Here is a 17,948-nt window from a genome sequence, read left to right on the forward strand (position 1 = left end):
GGGTATGTGGGATAATGTTCTTCAGCAGCTGTGGTGTGTTATGAGGTTCTGCAGCAGCTGAGTAGTGTGTTATGAGGTTGTGCACCTTAGATTCTGCAACAGCTGAGGGATGTGTCACAAGGCACATAATAAAATAATATATAAACTGAAGCTGCTGAAGAACCTCTTTAAAAAAAAAAAAAATTGAGAGGGAGGACTACAAGTCAGTGGTTCGCACAGCAGAGGGAATCCTGCGGAAGTGATCTTGGTCAGATTCCTTCAGGAGGAGATAAGCAGAGTGTGTATGTGCAGGCGCCACTCATCTGTGCAGTATAGTCGTGCATGTAATACGCCGGGTCACTGGTTATAAACAAGATGGCCTCGATTCACTGACAGCAAGCAGAGATCTGACGTGAGCGAAGACACTGCTGCCCGACTCTGCTGGCGTCCACCTTCCTATTGTAACCCTAAATACGGCGTCCTACCCATGTATGGGCCGACACAATCACCGTCCGTCTGATACGGCGAGGGGCGATCACCACCTGGCTACTCTAACACTACAACTCCCAGCATGCCCTCACATCTACAGGATATCGCCTTTACTTGTTAACCCCTTCCACTATGTTTGACTTCCCATCTTCCAAAAGCCAGAACTTTTTTTATTTTTCCATTCTCAGAGCCATGTGAGGGCTTAATGTTTGCGGGACACATTGTACTTCATAATGGAACCATGTATTATTCTGTACAATGTGCTGGGAAGCTGGAAAAAAATTCAGAATGAGGGTCCTAATTTATATACAGTAGGTTGTTTTTTATTTTTTACGGTGTTATCCCCATTAAAAAAAAAATAAAATCTTGCAAAAAAAATGTTTTTCTGGGATTTGCCACATTCTGACCCCGTAACTTTTTATATTGCTTTAGGAGGCATTTGTGTTTTATTTTTGTATTTTTTGCAGGGTCGGATGTACTTTTTAGGTATACCATTTTTTTGGGGGGAATGTCTGATGTTTTGATCACTTTTTACAAAAAAATTTTAAGGGAAACGAAAAAAAATGTTCATCCCTCTTGATTTTTTTTTAAAATTTAATACTAGCATATGCCCACGACTTTGTCTGCAGGTTGGTGTTAGCGCTGAGCCGCTTATATTTAGCCAATTGCTGTTGTGGATGACCAGCCTGCTCCTGCGTCTCGGCTCTGCTACATCGCAGCGTATGCGCAGCATACTCAGTTGTATGTACATCTCTGCATATGGAGAGCGTACTCAGGTTTGCTACAGCGCTGCCTAAGCTCTGCTACATCTGGTCACTTGGATTATGTCAGTGTGTGAGCAGCTTCTGTGTTACAAAGGGCTGAATGGATATTGCTGAAATGTGCCAGAGTTAGATCAGCCTGCTCCCGCGTCTTGGCTCTGCTACATCGCTGCATATGCATAGGATACCCAGCTGTATGTACATGTTTGTATATGGAGAACCTATAGAGGTGTGCTACAGCGCTGTGTAAGCTCTGCTACATCAGGCAATTGTGATTACAGGGGTTTTGTTATGTGACTGTCTGAGCAGCTTCTGTGTTACAAAGGGCTGAACGGATGTTGCTGAAATGTGCCAAAGTTCTCTCCCCTCCTCCCCCTCCCCAGCAGAGGCAGAACACCACATTCCCTGTAGTACTCACTGAAACTCTACACCCGATATACTCCTCTTGCCCACACACAGCCTGCACGTTCTGTAGTCTCCTGATCTTCCATGAGACTCCATTTTCACCAGCTTTCACACTGTCCAGCTTCATCCTATATAGCTCCGCCCACAAAATAGCATGTAGCTCTGCCAACTGCCTAGCATGATCCTATCCTAGAATGGCTCAAGGACCTGTGATGATGTCATCACAGGTCCTTTAGTGTTGTGTGAAATTAAATTCCTTCACTGCGGCCGTATAGTGATGTCATTTACCGGGATAAAAAGTAGCCTATGTTTTAATATTTAAGATAAGATTAGTAAGATAAGATTTTTCCTGGTATGGCCTTTCCTTACGGGGAAAATATTTTTCTAAATTTGTAGACCGGACGTGATTTTAAACTTTTTTTTTTTTTTTTTCTTACTTTTAGGCGATGAAAGCAGCTCTGTAGTCATTAGGGGTAACAAGGCCTGTTTTTCTGCCCTCCTCCCTCGGGGCGCACCTTGTAGCTCGCAAACATCACATACTATTATAGCCGTGCCACTAATATTTTTGTATACTTGTCTTTTTCAGGTCGCACTTCCCAGTCCAGCAGAGCCATGGCGTTCAGTAAAGGATATAGGATCTTCCACAAGCTGGACCCCCCTCCATTCAGTGTAATGGTTGAGGCTCGAAACAAGGAGGAATGTCTGATGTTCGAGTCCGGAGCGGTGGCCGTCCTGTGTAAGTCACCACTTCCATATTATTCCCGGTGTAGTAGAGCCGAGTTTGTCATTCGATACGTTTGTGCGGTGTCCGTAGGACTGATGGGCAGTGTCACCTCGCTTGGTTTTACCATTCTGGGGTTAAAGTGATTTAGGGTGTCCTATCACATTTTCATGTATGTACTGGGGGTCTGACCTCTGGGGTCCCCACTATTCATGACAATGGAGGTCCCCTGTCCCTTTGTGGATGAAGTGCTGGATCAGTGGTGTTGCCGATCCCTTTATAGGGCCGCGTGAGAGAGCGATCAACTGTCTGTGTATCAATAGGGTCTGCCCCAAACCATTGTGTCTATAGTCCATGGTCCGTCTCCAGGAGGTAGGAAGTCACTAATTATTTTAGGCTTGGTGGCAAGAGGTAGAATTGCAAGAATTTTAGTTTGGTCTGCAAAATTGGCATGGGGGGCACTTCAGTTCTGCATTTAACCCTCTGATCAGTGCGGGGTCTGGGTGTCGATCCCCCACCAATCAGATATGGCTGACCTATCTTGTGGATTACTGATCAATACACATGGGATCTTTGACAACCCCTTTAATTCTCACTACAGGACACTACTACTCTCGGCCGTGGTACAGAGACCTATAAGGTTTTGGCGCAGAATATGTCTACCTGTGTGACACGGCCCTATTGCTTGCTGGGTGTAGTGAGCGCCTGTGCTGGGCTGTATTGCTGATATCGGGGCCTGAGCTGTAATGAGACATTGGGCACATGTTCACCCCCAGATAGGAGTCTTCCCAGAGAGCAGCAGTGGATGTCATGATGGGTCAGGGGTGTTTTTTATAGAGGCGTTCTCTTTTATTGTTCTGATGTCGGTGATGTGACTGCTGCAAAGCAAATGCCTACAGAATTAGAAAGTATCAGTCTATTATTGGGCTTAGTGGTCGAAGTTAAAATTGCTAGATGTACTTTTTTAAAAAAATATTGATAGTGCCTTGGAAAAGTAAAAAAAAATATATCAAAATTCTTATCAAGAACATAAAAACGTAACTTTACCATTTAAGAAATGTCATTTTCTGGTGGCACGTTTCCTTTAAGTGGAGAGGTGATCATACATGTTCCCTACTTTGGGACTGATGGAGGTAACCAAGAACAGTATTTGCTGGAACCCTTATCCAAGTCGCACTATGACTGTTCAGCCCCTGTGAGCTTTAATGGAAGCTGAACTACAGTAGCCAGAAGGGGGGCTATGTCTCCTTAGGGTGACGCCACCGTGAGGCGATACAGGGACTTATTAGACCATGCACCTGGGATGGGAGTTGGGGAATCCACAAAGTCGATGCTGGGAAGTGCCCCGATCTCTATCAGTAATATATAGTTTATCCTTTGCATATGCTGTATACAGTTATAGTGAGGACACCCCTTTAAGCAGGTTTACAGCTGTGTCCGCCTCCCTGGACAGTGACTCATTCTCCTTTCGATATCATGACCCCACATCTTGTTCCTGTTCTGGTGAATTTCCAGCTCCACCCTTCCACTTGCACACTTGAGCTGGAAATTCACCAGAACAGGAACAAGATGTGGGGTCATGATATCGAAAGGAGAATGAGTCACTGTCAGGGAGGCGGACACAGCTGTAAACCTGCTTAAGGGGTTGTCCTCACTCATAACTGTATACAGCATATGCCAAAGGATAACACTATATATTACTGGATAGACGATCGGGGCACTTCAGCATCGACTATGTCGGATTCCCAACTCATCCAGGTGCATGGTCTCATTAAGCTACATTCCCTGTATCAGCCTCACCCGGTGGCGATCAGTTTGATCATCACTATGGTTCTCCTATTAAAAGGATTGTCTGCGGTGACACAATCTTGAAGACAGAGTGAAAAAGATCAATTACAGTGGTCCCTTCCAGGTACAATATAAATTGGTCCCAGGGCGACCATTGTAAGTTGAGACTGTAACGCTCTGGAAAACTAGTAATGGTTTCAAGACTCCAAAATGTCACGAAAAATTAAGATTATAGAAAAATCATTAGATAACAAATAGAGCTGTAGTATATCCTTACACATACAAGTCAGAAAGAGTTACTGGAAGATATGAAACACTCTGTGATGGTGACGGGAGCTTTTTCAGGGCCAGGGACAATACACAGTGCACCCAAAAAATAACATGGGGCCACTTTCATCTGGTGTCGAAAGAAGTAGCGGACCCTGAAATACGGAACATGTAGTAGTGCACTGCTGCAGAGGCGCTACTATTCAGCTAGTCAGGACATGTACTAATACAGGGATTTTACTAGTGACGCGACCATGATGATTTATTGGACCTGTCAGCCAAATGTTGCACGTTGAGTAAGTTACAATGGTCCAATGGAATGGCCGCAATGCTGCATCTCTCCTGTAGTGGCCACTGCATAGGGAGCAAGCAGCCGATGAACTGAAAATCCGAACTGATGTCGATCAACTGATCACCATAGTGGCTCCCCTATTAAAGGGATTGTCTATGATGGCGCAGTCTTTAAGACAAAGTGGAAAAGATGCAGGATCAAGGACAAGTCTTATTAATGTGCCATAACTCTACAATTAGGAAAAATACACAATTGTGTAAGGTTTTCCAGGAACCTCACTAAGAATGATTGTGTAAACCACAGAGAAACCTGCCGCCGCTGTTATTCCCAGCATGACTATAGCTTATATAGTGTATGTGTGTATTAGTAGTGTATACACAATGATAAGTGTGTCTGTGGCCAAGAAGTCTCTTGCCGGCCCTTACACTAATATTTCCCTAGTAGGGATTAGTTGGTGACATCACTATAGCAGTTTGTACATATATATGGCAGCCAGCATGGCAAGCTTAGCAGTATAGACAGAGTCCAGACCCTGCCGCACGCCCGGCAATGCTTTCCTGTCAGTGACCTGTTACATGAATGAGATTCCTAATCAGAAAGGGAAATCGTAGTGACCGGTCGCCTCTTCCTGCCGCATGTACACAGTCCCTTCGTTTTAGGAAATGCCTGGGCGGTCTGAAAGAAAGTAGAGAATGGGATTTCACGTTGCGGTGGAGACGTATTTTTTGCTTTGTCATTCTATCACTGCCTAGAAACTATGTGACCGTACACTGACTGCATCGACTTTTAGGGTTTCTTTAATGGTGGCCATGTTTATTTGCAACTGTGACTTGATTGGAATAATCTTCATCCAGTTGAAGCCCCTTTTATGGATATTAAAGGGGACTTTTTACCACCTAAACCTACTCCAACGCTTTGCCTTCTTCTATAGGTGGCTAGTCACTGATTCTGGCACAGTTGGAATTTTTTCTCTAGCCCCTGCCATTCCTGAGCAATCAGTGTTGTTAGTTTCAGCATGTTGGGTGCTGAAACTAATAGCACCGATTGCTCGGGAATGGTAGGGGCTAGAGGAAAAATTCCAACAGTGTTGGAATTAGTGGAGTGGTATCAATTAGAGAATGCAAATAATTGGAGGTGCTGAAAGGCCCCCTTTTAATAGTATGTTCATATGATCTGTTTTTAGATTGAGCCTATTAGGAGTGCATTGATGATAAACCTCATCCCAGTACCTTGTAAAGGTCAGTCTACAGTTAACAGGTAGGACTCTTATTTAGCTGTGAAGCCCCATGTTTATGTACCGTATATGCGCGAGTATAAGTCGAGTTTTTCAGCACAGTTTTCGTGCTGAAAAAGCCCGCCTTGGCTTATACTCGGGTCAAGCGGCAAGACCCCTGTGGGAGGCCGCTGGAGCCGATAGGTGAGTGGTGAAGCAGCGCTGTCTCCAGGGTCACCCCAAGATGTTTCCAGAGGGTCTTCTCTGTTGAAGCCTGTGCTAGCAGTACCATATAGGCCTGAAGCCTGTGCTAGTAGTAATAGCCTGTTACTGCCAGCACAGGCTTTGGGCCTGTATGACAACAGGCTGTTAGTGCAAGCACAGGCTTTGGGCCTGTATGGTATTGCTAACATTTCCCCCCTCGGCTTATACTCGAGTAAGGGCTCATTCACATCTGCGCCCTGGTGTCCGTACTTGAGGTTTCCGTTTCCTGCCTAAAACAGATGCAGGAGACGGAAACCTGCAGGAGTCTCTCTCACCCATTCATTTGAATGGGTGAGAAAGCTGTCCGGCCGTGAGCGGCGGTGAGCGTTTTGCGCTCTCCACCGCGAAACCGGGTTTTATAATCCGGACTCAGAGTCGGACATGCAGTACTCTGTGTCCGGATTAAAAATCCGGTTTCACGGCGGAGAGCCTAAAACGCTCACCGCCGCTCACGGCCGGACCCGGTCTATGGTTTCCGTCTTCTGGCATGGAGAAGACGGAAACCATAGAACGGAGACCCTGAACGCAGGTGTGAACCTAGCGTCAATAAGTTTTCCCAGTTTTTTTTGTGGTAAAATTAGGGGGGTCGGCTTATACTCGAGTATATATGGTAAATTGGTATTGAGTTCACAGAAAATTACATGAAAATGGGTCTTCAAAGCTGGATCACAGTCATATCTGGAAACTGTAGACTCCCCTCTACAAGGTACTGGGTATTGGGTTTAGAACCAATTTATCGCTGACATTAGGTCCACATTTTTAGGTGGACATTGCCAGATTTGCACCAAACATTTGCACCAGACATTGCAAGATTTGCACCAAAATTCAGCACCTCATATCATAGTGACCATGACCCCAACCCCCTTTGACTTGAATGGGGCTGAACTGTTGCTGTTGTACCATGTGACCGATGAACCTGACATCACTGGCACAGAGAAAAGGTTACAGCGCCTGTGAGCCCCACTACCTCTTCAAGCAGCTGATCAGTAGGGGTCTCGGGTGGTCTCATATTGATGACCAAAGTTATGTCTTTTCTTTGTCCTCACAAACTCTTTTAAAGGCATTCTATCATTAAAATGCCCGGACACCTACCTGCGTTGCTGTATACACACAGATGCCAGTGCATGCGGAACGGATGATGTCCATTATAGTAAATACATCATTAAGATTATAATCTACAAGGCATATATTAGTCCTGTATATACTATATGGATATAGTAGGAATTATCTCAAAGGAAATCTGTGCCAGGAAGTCCATAACTATGCGGAGAGTGTCGGCTCCTCCAGCCCGGACTATTATATAAGATTATGCGCAGCCTGGGGCCACGTGCAGAGCGATCACCGCCACTAATGTCCTATAATAATCTAATTTACTGTAATAACCCGGGAATTATTCATCGTCTGGAATCGTGGCCGCTCATCCTGTACTTCTTTACTGCGTGGGTCAGAATAACCGGTTAAACCGTATAGTATTCTCCACAGGATGCAGCGCTCCGGGACATCCGAGGCCCTCCAGAGGAGTGCTGTGACCCTTGGTAAAGCCCCATGCGAGAAGCTTGTGATTGGTTTAGAGGTGGTCCAGAAGAAAAAAATGGTGCCATGGTACCTTGAATAACACTCTGTCATCCAATTGCATTCTGTCACCCCCTTACCCCCAGCCTGCACGCTTGGTCTTGTGCATGTATCCTGACACTAGGTTAACACTAGTGCAAGGCTCTCCATTATATGGGTCTGTCGTGGGGCTTGAACGATGGAGAGTTGGACCACTACATCACTGGTTACACACAGACTCCAGCAGACCCTATTGACTATAATGGGTTCAGCCGGGTGTCCATTGATTCAAAACTGATACTGCAAGGAGGACTTTTTTCCCCGTCAATTTTTGGTGGGTTTTGAGACTCTGACGCAGATGTGAAAACAGCATAAGTCAGTCAATTGGACAGAATGTCTTCAAGTGCATCGCACTAGTAACAATCTCTCACCAAGAGATACACTACCCAAAAGTAGCCTCTGATAGTTATTTTTTTATAGGGCAGCATGGGGAGCACTTTTGTGCTTTCTTATTTACATATGTGAAATATAACTGCATGCCGAGTAACTTGTGATTCGCCAATATCCCTGATCCAAAATAAGTAAAATTCCAATTTTAAGAATTGTATTTTTAATACTGGCGCAAAGTGCGACATTGGTGATAAATATTCCCCATTATGTCCAAACGTTCCGACCTTTTACTATGTTATGGGTATTATAGCGAGGAGATATGAGCTACTGTTTGCATGTTAAATGCTCAGAGAATGACAGATCATTGCACATTACCACACAAGCAGATGGCAGATAAGTGATGCCAGGCTGTGTGCCCGCCCTGCCAGCGACCGTGTCTGCAGAGATATTCGCCTGCATTCAGTCACTGCACCATGTGCTCTTTGTGACACCAAATACTGGGAACATGTCCCCTTGGAAGGACCTGATCTGCTACCAGCTAGTTATGGTGAACTACAACTCCCAGAATGCATAGATGGCTGCAGGGTCACCAGCATGGGCTAGTTGGAGGCTCTTACCCATACCTCCCAACTTTGAAGAACCGAAAGAGGGACAAAATGTGCGGCGCGCATAGCGCGCCGCGGCAAATTTAGCCCCGCCCACTTTTGTGTTGACCCCGCCCACTAATTAATTTTTCATGTGCCCGCACACAGTATAATCCTCCTACAGTCACCCGTAAATTATATGTCCCCCCTCTATCTCTCCCCCAGTTTCATATACACCCTTCATCTGCCCCCAGTTTCATGTCCCTCTTCCATCTCTGCCCCCAGATTCATGTCCCTCCATCTCTGCCCCCAGATTCATGTCCCTCCATCTCTGCCCCCAGATTCATGTCCCTCCATCTCTGCCCCCGGATTCATGTCCCTCCATCTCTGCCCCCGGATTCATGTCCCTCCATCTCTGCCCGCAGATTCATGTCCCCCATCTCTGCCCCCAGATTCCTGTCCCTCCATCTCTGCCCCCAGATTCCTGTCCCTCCATCTCTGCCCCCAGATTCCTGTCCCTCCATCTCTGCCCCCAGATTCCTGTCCCTCCATCTCTGCCCCCAGATTCCTGTCCCTCCATCTCTGCCCCCAGATTCCTGTCCCACATCTCTGCCCCCAGATTCATGTCCCACATCTCTGCCCCCAGATTCATGTCCCACATCTCTGCCCCCAGATTCCTGTCCCTCCATCTCTGCCCCCAGATTCATGTCCCCCATCTCTGCCCCCAGATTCATGTCCTCTCCATCTCTGCCCCCAGATTCATGTCCTCTCCATCTCTGCCCCCAGTGTCATGCCGTCCTCTCCTTCATCTGCCCCCAGATTCACGTTCCACCTCCACATTAAACTTCCCTTCTCCTCCGCTCCCTGCCCGCCTCTCTCGCTGACACATGCAGCTGAAGGAAGGAGCTGACACAGGTCATCACGTGTCACATCGCGTCTACAAGCCAGGAGCCGGCGGCAGCGGCGAAGCGAGGAGCTGACACAGGTCAGCTCCTCGCTTCAGCCGCATGTGTCAGCGAGAGAGAGACGCAGCGGCGAAGCGAGCACGCGAGCAGCTTCAGCCGCGTGTGTCAGGGAGAGAGGCGGCCAGCGGTGAAGCGAGGAGCTGACCTGTGTCAGCTCCTTGCTTCAGCCGCATATGTGTTCAACTCAGATCTGCGTCCTCTGGACACAGATCTGAGTTGAAATCGGGACATACCTCCCTCCAACCGGGACCGCGGGACATGTCACCCAAATCGTGACTGTCCCGCGGAAATCGGGACGGTTGGGAGGTATGCTTACCTAACAAGTCTATCAGCCTTCCTGGATAGAATATGCAGCACACTATATTATTTTGGCCATCAAGAAGCAATGGAGACCTGAGAGCAAAAAAGTGAGGTGTGAACAGCGCCTACAGTGATTTCTGCAGGTTTGGCACGTCAAAAAAAAAAAAAAGTTTTGGGTGTTTTCGTATTAACCTTTTTTTTTTTTTTCTGCATCTGTTTTCGGAATAGCACTAAGCCACTGTAGTTGTGTGATAGAAGTTTAGCAGTCACCAGAAAATAACCCATTTTTTTAACCAATTTTTTCTGTAAGGGAGCCTTCACACAGAGTAAACGCGCATGTATTTTTGCAAAATACACGTGTAAAAATAAGACTCCCATTGACTTTAATGACATTTTTTACACGTGTAAAAATACGCCTGTAAAAATATACATGTAAAATGTCATTGAAGTCAATGGGAGTCTTATTTTTACACGTGTATTTTGCAAAAATACATGCGCGTTTACTCCGTGTGAAGGCTCCCTTAAATATATTTGTAATTTTATTATTTTTTTTATTTATTTTTTTTTCTTCAAATGCTGATGTATATCCTGCAATTTTCATTCTGACTACAAAGCATAAATAAGAGCAGTTGTAAGAATAGTGAAGCTATGGAATTCGCTGACAAAGGAAGAGATGATGGTGAATTCATTGTGCAACATCATAGAGGGACTGGATGCCTTTTTTTTAAGTGTAAAATATTCCAGGTTACGGCTTTTAGATTTTGGTAAGGGCAAGTTGATCAGTGGTTTATACTGATTGCCAGATTGGAGTCGTGAATTTTTTTCCCCACTTGACATGGAGCAATTGGCATAAGCCTTATGGCAGGGAGGGGTAGCCTTCCTCTGGATAAACTCTGTAGGGTTATAGGTTGGTCTTGATGGACAGGTGTCTTCATCCAACCTCATCTACTATGTAATGATAGACATTTGCAAATTCTGGAGGGATTTTAGTCGTTGCAATCGTCTCGTATCCTAAAACTTACCGTCCTGCTTGCCCCTTTGCTGTCTACCTGCAGGATGCGGCCATATACTTAGTTTCTTTATTATACAGGGGTGATCTAGGCGCAGGCCACCATTGACGCTTGTTCCTGGGTGTTTCCTCGCTTACGGTCTTGTCTCCGTCTTTGCTTCCGTTCAACATTATAGATTTTGGCTGTCTTGAAGAAAATGGCTGACACGAAGTAGTCCATACATCATTATATGGAGCGATTACAAGCGCCGGCACAGGTCGGATACTGATCACAACTCCCCGGAGGGTTTCCTTCAGAGGCTCCCCATAAATCTCATGAATGTGTTACATATGGCGGGCTGCCACATACACCGCCATGTGGTTTATCATCTCTCCTCACGTGCAGGATTATTTATTCTGCGTCCTGTGCCGTGCCACAAACCCAAGGACACTTCAATATTGTTAGATTTGGCACCAACTCAGATATGTCAATTCACAAGTGGTAGCTGCCATCTTCTCTTCGTAAAGCTTCAAGTTATTGTGGAACGTTGGAAAACTTCTGAAATACTTAGATTATCTCGCTGTTTTTGAGAACTATTACGGTATAAATGTATATTCTGAGGCCTAGTTCTGTCCAATTGTTCATATCTTTTGCGTCTATGGTGATTGAAGGCCCAAAGTAGGCTGCACTACTGAGATATTCTCCTTAATATGACCACTTCTAATATCTGTCTGGTAAATTTTGGTCGTGGACATCTTATGTGGGTTCAAGTCTCTGTCTACACATTGGGGCACGTTTATTAAACACGAATTGCAAAAAAAAAAAATTGGTATTTTTACGCGATCCTTTTTAGTGATTATGGTGGCGTTGAAAACCAAATCTTGCCGTCAACTGGAGTAAACGGTCATAAATAACGGCTGAAAATTTGAGCGCAGGCATATGGACCTGTGGACGTTGCGCCTGAATTATGCGTCCCGTCTTGAATATGGCGCATTATCCACTAGCGTAGGAGTTATAAAGACTGGCGTTTTCGTTTGCCCGCTGCGGCCTAGTAGAGCACAGCCAAGCCTCTCAGATTGTAAATAGCTACTAATATTAAGGAAGGCTTCAGTTGTGTGACTACCACTCCCAAAATTTCGTGACAAAATGGGTCAGAGACCACTATTTTGCTGTAATGTCTCCTCCTGGACATCTCTTACAGGCCTTATACATGATATAGGTACATGTGTACAGTATATAGAATAGTAATGTCTAGAAGTCTTCTTGAACCACGTTGTAACCTGGATATGCTTGTGTGAGGCTTAAGTGTGCAATACTACCCCGCGATACCTAATATATTCCGGCCTCCCGCGTTACGTGACACCGTTCTCACAGCCGACTCCAGCCTAATGGGTTTCCAGTAAGACCTTTGTTTCCCTATAGTCTTTTCTGACGTACAGGCTGGATTGGGGAACTGTGGCTGTTTCGATACCAAGTTCTCACAACACCTGGACACTTAGATTGTACCGTCATGTCCGAAAAAGTACCGCGTCAGATGCCTTATTAAAGGAATTTTAGTGGCTTCATAAATGCGGTTGTATTTGGCTGCCGCATATGTCCAAAATTTCACTAGTATATACAGTCCTATGAAAAAGTTTGGGCACCCCTATTAATCTTAATCATTTTTAGTTCTAAATATTTTGGTATTTGCAACAGCCATTTCAGTTTGATATATCTAATAACTGATGGACACAGTAATATTTCAGGATTGAAATGAGGTTTATTGTACTAACAGAAAATGTGCAATATGCATTAAACCAAAATTTGACCGGTGCAAAAGTATGGGCACCTCAACAGAAAAGTGACATTAATATTTAGTAGATCCTCCTTTTGCAAAGATAACAGCCTCTAGTCGCTTCCTGTAGCTTTTAATCAGTTCCTGGATCCTGGATGAAGGTATTTTGGACAAACAATTCAAGTTCAGTTAAGTTAGATGGTCGCCGAGCATGGACAGCCCGCTTCAAATCATCCCACAGATGTTCAATGATATTCAGGTCTGGGGACTGGGATGGCCATTCCAGAACATTGTAATTGTTCCTCTGCATGAATGCCTGAGGATTTGGAGCGGTGTTTTGGATCATTGTCTTGCTGAAATATCCATCCCCGGCGTAACTTCAACTTCGTCACTGATTCTTGAACATTATTCTCAAGAATCTGCTGATACTGAGTGGAATCCATGCGACTCTCAACTTTAACAAGATTCCCGATGCCGGCATTGGCCACACAGCCCCAAAGCATGATGGAACCTCCACCAAATTTTACAGTGGGTAGCATGTGTTTTTCTTGGAATGCTGTTTCTTTTTGGACGCCATGCATAACGCCTTTTTTTATAACCAAACAACTCAATTTTTGTTTCCAAAATGAAGCTGCCTTGTCCAAATGTGCTTTTTCATACCTCAGGCAACTCTATTTGTGGCGTACGTGCAGAAACGGCTTCTTTCTCATCACTCTCCCATACAGCTTCTATTTGTGCAAAGTGCGCTGTATAGTTGACCGATGCACAGTGACACCATCTGCAGCAAGATGATGCTGCAGCTCTTTGGAGGTGGTCTGTGGATTGTCCTTGACTCTTCTCACCATTCTTCTTCTCTGCCTTTCTGATATTTTTCTTGGCCTGCCACTTCTGGGCTTAACAAGAACTGTCCCTGTGGTCTTCCATTTCCTTACTATGTTCCTCACAGTGGAAACTGACAGGTTAAATCTCTGAGACAGCTTTTTGTATCCTTCCCCTGAACAACTATGTTGAACAATCTTTGTTTTCAGATCATTTGAGAGCGGGCTGTCCATGCTCGGCGACCATCAAACTTAACTGAACTTGAATTGTTTTGTAGAAAGAAATGGTCCAAAATCCCTTCATCCAGGATCCAGGAACTGATTAAAAGCTACAGGAAGCGACTAGAGGCTGTTATCTTTGCAAAAGGAGGATGTACTAAATATTAATGTCACTTTTCTGTTGAGGTGCCCATATTTTTGCACCGGTCAAATTTTGGTTTAATGCATATTGCGCATTTTCTGTTAGTACAATAAACCTCATTTCAATCCTGAAATATTACTGTGTCCATCAGTTATTAGATATATCAAACTGAAATGGCTGCTGCAAACACCAAAATATTTAGAACTAAAAATGATTAAGATTAATAGGGGTGCCCAAACTTTTTCATAGGACTGTAGTTGCCAATGCCCGCACGAGTTTGAGACCATGACTGTTGTCCGACTTGTAGGGGCAAGATGGCAGCGGATCAGTCTGTGGTTACCCTAAGGCCAGGTCTGGGCCTGGAAAAATAGTCCACACATCTACCCGAATTTGGTTGACGTATCGGTTTGGTTTACCCGCACCTCATTCAGGAGGGTGAATGCGGCCAATACGTATTTCAGGTGACCTATGTATTGGGATAACTCCTTGAAGAAACACCCACCTAGCGTATCCCAGACATACCCCAGGCTGGTAAACGTCCAACAGAAACATAAACTGGATCTGAATAAAACTGATCCATAATATGGTTCCCATAGACCGGCACACACTGTGCCACTGAATGCATCCGATTTTTATAATATGGCAGGTTTTCGCTCACATATTTGCCGTTTTTTATGAAGCTACAAGGTAGAAAACCTTAAAAAAAGTCAACTCAAAATCTGCTGTTCTGGATACAAGATGCTGGATTATCAGATTACAGAAATTTCACTGTTTGACAAAACCATCTTCCTACATCCGTAATGATCACGTAGGAATCCCCCATGTCTCCAGTGTATTAGCATGTAATCCATTCTGTGCACAGACTACACAAGCGGAGGGGGTGAGGAGACGCAGCGTGACAGATGGGGTTGGGCGGTGGTTTGTGTTGATGGGAGGGGGCTGCTATTGTACACAGTGATGTGCGCCGAACGTAACCCTTTGTACACATGTATACCCTTTTCCTATATAGTGTTACACCTTATTAGGACCTACGATAGAATATAGTATAAAGTCTGCTTGCAATGATGTCAAATATTCACTACTAAAGATTATTACAGAGGGTTCGTGAGATAAAGACTAGAGATGAGCGAACAGTGTTCTATCGAACACATGTTCGATCGGATATCAGGGTGTTCGCCATGTTCGAATCGAATCGAACACCACGTGGTAAAGTGCGCCAAAATTCGATTCCCCTCCCACCTTCCCTGGCGCCTTTTTTGCACCAATAACAGCGCAGGGGAGGTGGGACAGGAACTACGACACCGGGGGCATTGAAAAAAATTGGAAAAAGTCATTGGCTGCCGAAATCAGGTGACCTCCATTTTAGACGAATAGTGGATTTCAAATCCGGGTCATATGAGAATGTGAACTTTGTGACTATGAGACAGGGATAGCTGTACAGGCAGGGATAGCTAGGGATAACCTTTATTTAGGGGGGAATGTTATTAAAAATAACTTTTTGGGGCTCTATCGGGTGTGTAATTGTGATTTTTGTGAGATAAACTTTTTCCCATAGGGATGCATTGGCCAGCGCTGATTGGCCGAATTCCGTACTCTGGCCAATCAGTGCTGGCCAATGCATTCTATTAGCTTGATGAAGCAGAGTGTGCACAAGGGTTCAAGCGCACCCTCGGCTCTGATGTAGCAGAGCCGAGGCTGCACAAGGGTTCAAGCGCACCCTCGGCTCTGATGTAGGAGAGCCGAGGGTGCACTTGAACCCTTGTGCACCCTCAGCTCTGCTACATCAGAGCCGAGGGTGCGCTTGAACCCTTGTGCACACTCTGCTTCATCAAGCTAATAGAATGCATTGGCCAGCGCTGATTGGCCAATGCATTCTATTAGCCCGATGAAGTAGAGCTGAATGTGTGTGCTAAGCACACACATTCAGCACTGCTTCATCACGCCAATACAATGCATTAGCCAGTGCTGATTGGCCAGAGTACGGAATTCGGCCAATCAGCGCTGGCTCTGCTGGAGGAGGCGGAGTCTAAGGTCGGACCTGAATGGAGACTGGTGTGGAGCGATCTTAGACTCCGCCTCCTCCAGCAGAGCCAGCGCTGATTGGTCGAGTTCCGTACTCTGGCCAATCAGCGCTGGCCAATGCATTCTATTAGCCCGATGAAGTAGAGCTGAATGTGTGTGCTTAGCACACACATTCAGCTCTACTTCATCAGGCTAATAGAATACATTGGCCAATCAGCGCTGGCCAATGCATTCTATTAGCTTGATGAAGCAGAGTGTGCACAAGGGTTCAAGCGCACCCTCGGCTCTGATGTAGCAGAGCCGAGGCTGCACAAGGGTTCAAGTGCACCCTCGGCTCTCCTACATCAGAGCCGAGGGTGCGCTTGAACCCTTGTGCAGCCTCGGCTCTGCTACATCAGAGCCGAGGGTGCGCTTGAACCCTTGTGCACACTCTGCTTCATCAAGCTAATAGAATGCATTGGCCAGCACTGATTGGCCAGAGTACGGAATTCGGCCAATCAGTGCTGGCCAATGCATTCTATTAGCTTGATGAAGCAGAGTGTGCACAAGGGTTCAAGCGCACCCTCGGCTCTGATGTAGCAGAGCCGAGGCTGCACAAGGGTTCAAGCGCACCCTCGGCTCTGATGTAGGAGAGCCGAGGGTGCACTTGAACCCTTGTGCACCCTCAGCTCTGCTACATCAGAGCCGAGGGTGCGCTTGAACCCTTGTGCACACTCTGCTTCATCAAGCTAATAGAATGCATTGGCCAGCGCTGATTGGCCAATGTATTCTATTAGCCTGATGAAGTAGAGCTGAATGTGTGTGCTAAGCACACACATTCAGCTCTACTTCATCGGGCTAATAGAATGCATTGGCCAGCGCTGATTGGCCAGAGTACGGAACTCGACCAATCAGCGCTGGCTCTGCTGGAGGAGGCGAAGTCTAAGATCGCTCCACACCAGTCTCCATTCAGGTCCGACCTTAGACTCCGCCTCCTCCAGCAGAGCCAGCGCTGATTGGCCGAATTCCGTACTCTGGCCAATCAGCACTGGCTAATGCATTGTATTGGCGTGATGAAGCAGTGCTGAATGTGTGTGCTTAGCACACACATTCAGCTCTACTTCATCGGGCTAATAGAATGCATTGGCCAATCAGCGCTGGCCAATGCATTCTATTAGCGTGAACTGAGTTTGCACAGGGGTTCTAGTGCACCCTCGGCTCTGCTACATCAGATTGCTACATCTGATGTAGCAGTGCCGAGTGTGCATCAGATGTGTAGTTGAGCAAAACTGACTCAGCACTGCTAAGTCTGCATTCGCATAGGAATGCATTGGCCAGCCTTCGGCCAATCAGCGCTGGCTCTGCCGGAGGAGGCGGAGTCTAAGGTCGGACCTGAATGGAGACTGGTGTGGAGCGATCTTAGACTCCGCCTCCTCCAGCAGAGCCAGCGCTGATTGGTCGAGTTCCGTACTCTGGCCAATCAGCACTGGCCAATGCATTTCTATGGGGAAAAGTTAGCTTGCGAAAATCGCAAACTGACAGGGATTTCCATGAAATAAAGTGACTTTTATGCCCCCAGACATGCTTCCCCTGCTGTCCCAGTGTCATTCCAGGGTGTTGGTATCATTTCCTGGGGTGTCATAGTGGACTTGGTGACCCTCCAGACACGAATTTGGGTTTCCCCCTTAACGAGTTTATGTTCCCCATAGACTATAATGGGGTTCGAAACCCATTCGAACACTCGAACAGTGAGCGGCTGTTCGAATCGAATTTCGAACCTCGAACATTTTAGTGTTCGCTCATCTCTAATAAAGACGGATTCATGGTCATAGCCATCACCGAAAGACCGTCACCGCTAAGATGGGTAGAGGAAATCTTTAAAATTTGCAAAAAAATTTAACTATTAATTGTCCACAAATTTAATCATGCTTATAGTTATGGAGAAAACTCTACAAATCCACGTTAGGGCTCTAGTGTTCCCATGTAACGGTAACAGTTTATGGCCTCATGCGCGTAACCGTACGCAATTGCGGATA

At 45.8% G+C, this 17,948-nt stretch overlaps 1 protein-coding gene across 1 annotated transcript in view; it reads left to right on the top strand.

Moving 5' to 3' along the window:
* Positions 1-17,948, top strand: part of SYNJ1 (synaptojanin 1) — a 70,854-nt gene that overhangs the window by 2,933 nt on the left and 49,973 nt on the right. Inside the window, exon 2 of the mRNA XM_075263440.1 lies at positions 2,221-2,370. Within this exon, the coding sequence (XP_075119541.1) occupies positions 2,247-2,370 (124 nt within the window). The 5' untranslated portion in view covers positions 2,221-2,246. The remainder of the gene's footprint in view (positions 1-2,220; positions 2,371-17,948) is intronic.

This window comes from Leptodactylus fuscus, chromosome 2, assembly GCF_031893055.1.
Source record: "Leptodactylus fuscus isolate aLepFus1 chromosome 2, aLepFus1.hap2, whole genome shotgun sequence".
Lineage (NCBI taxonomy): Eukaryota > Metazoa > Chordata > Amphibia > Anura > Leptodactylidae > Leptodactylus > Leptodactylus fuscus.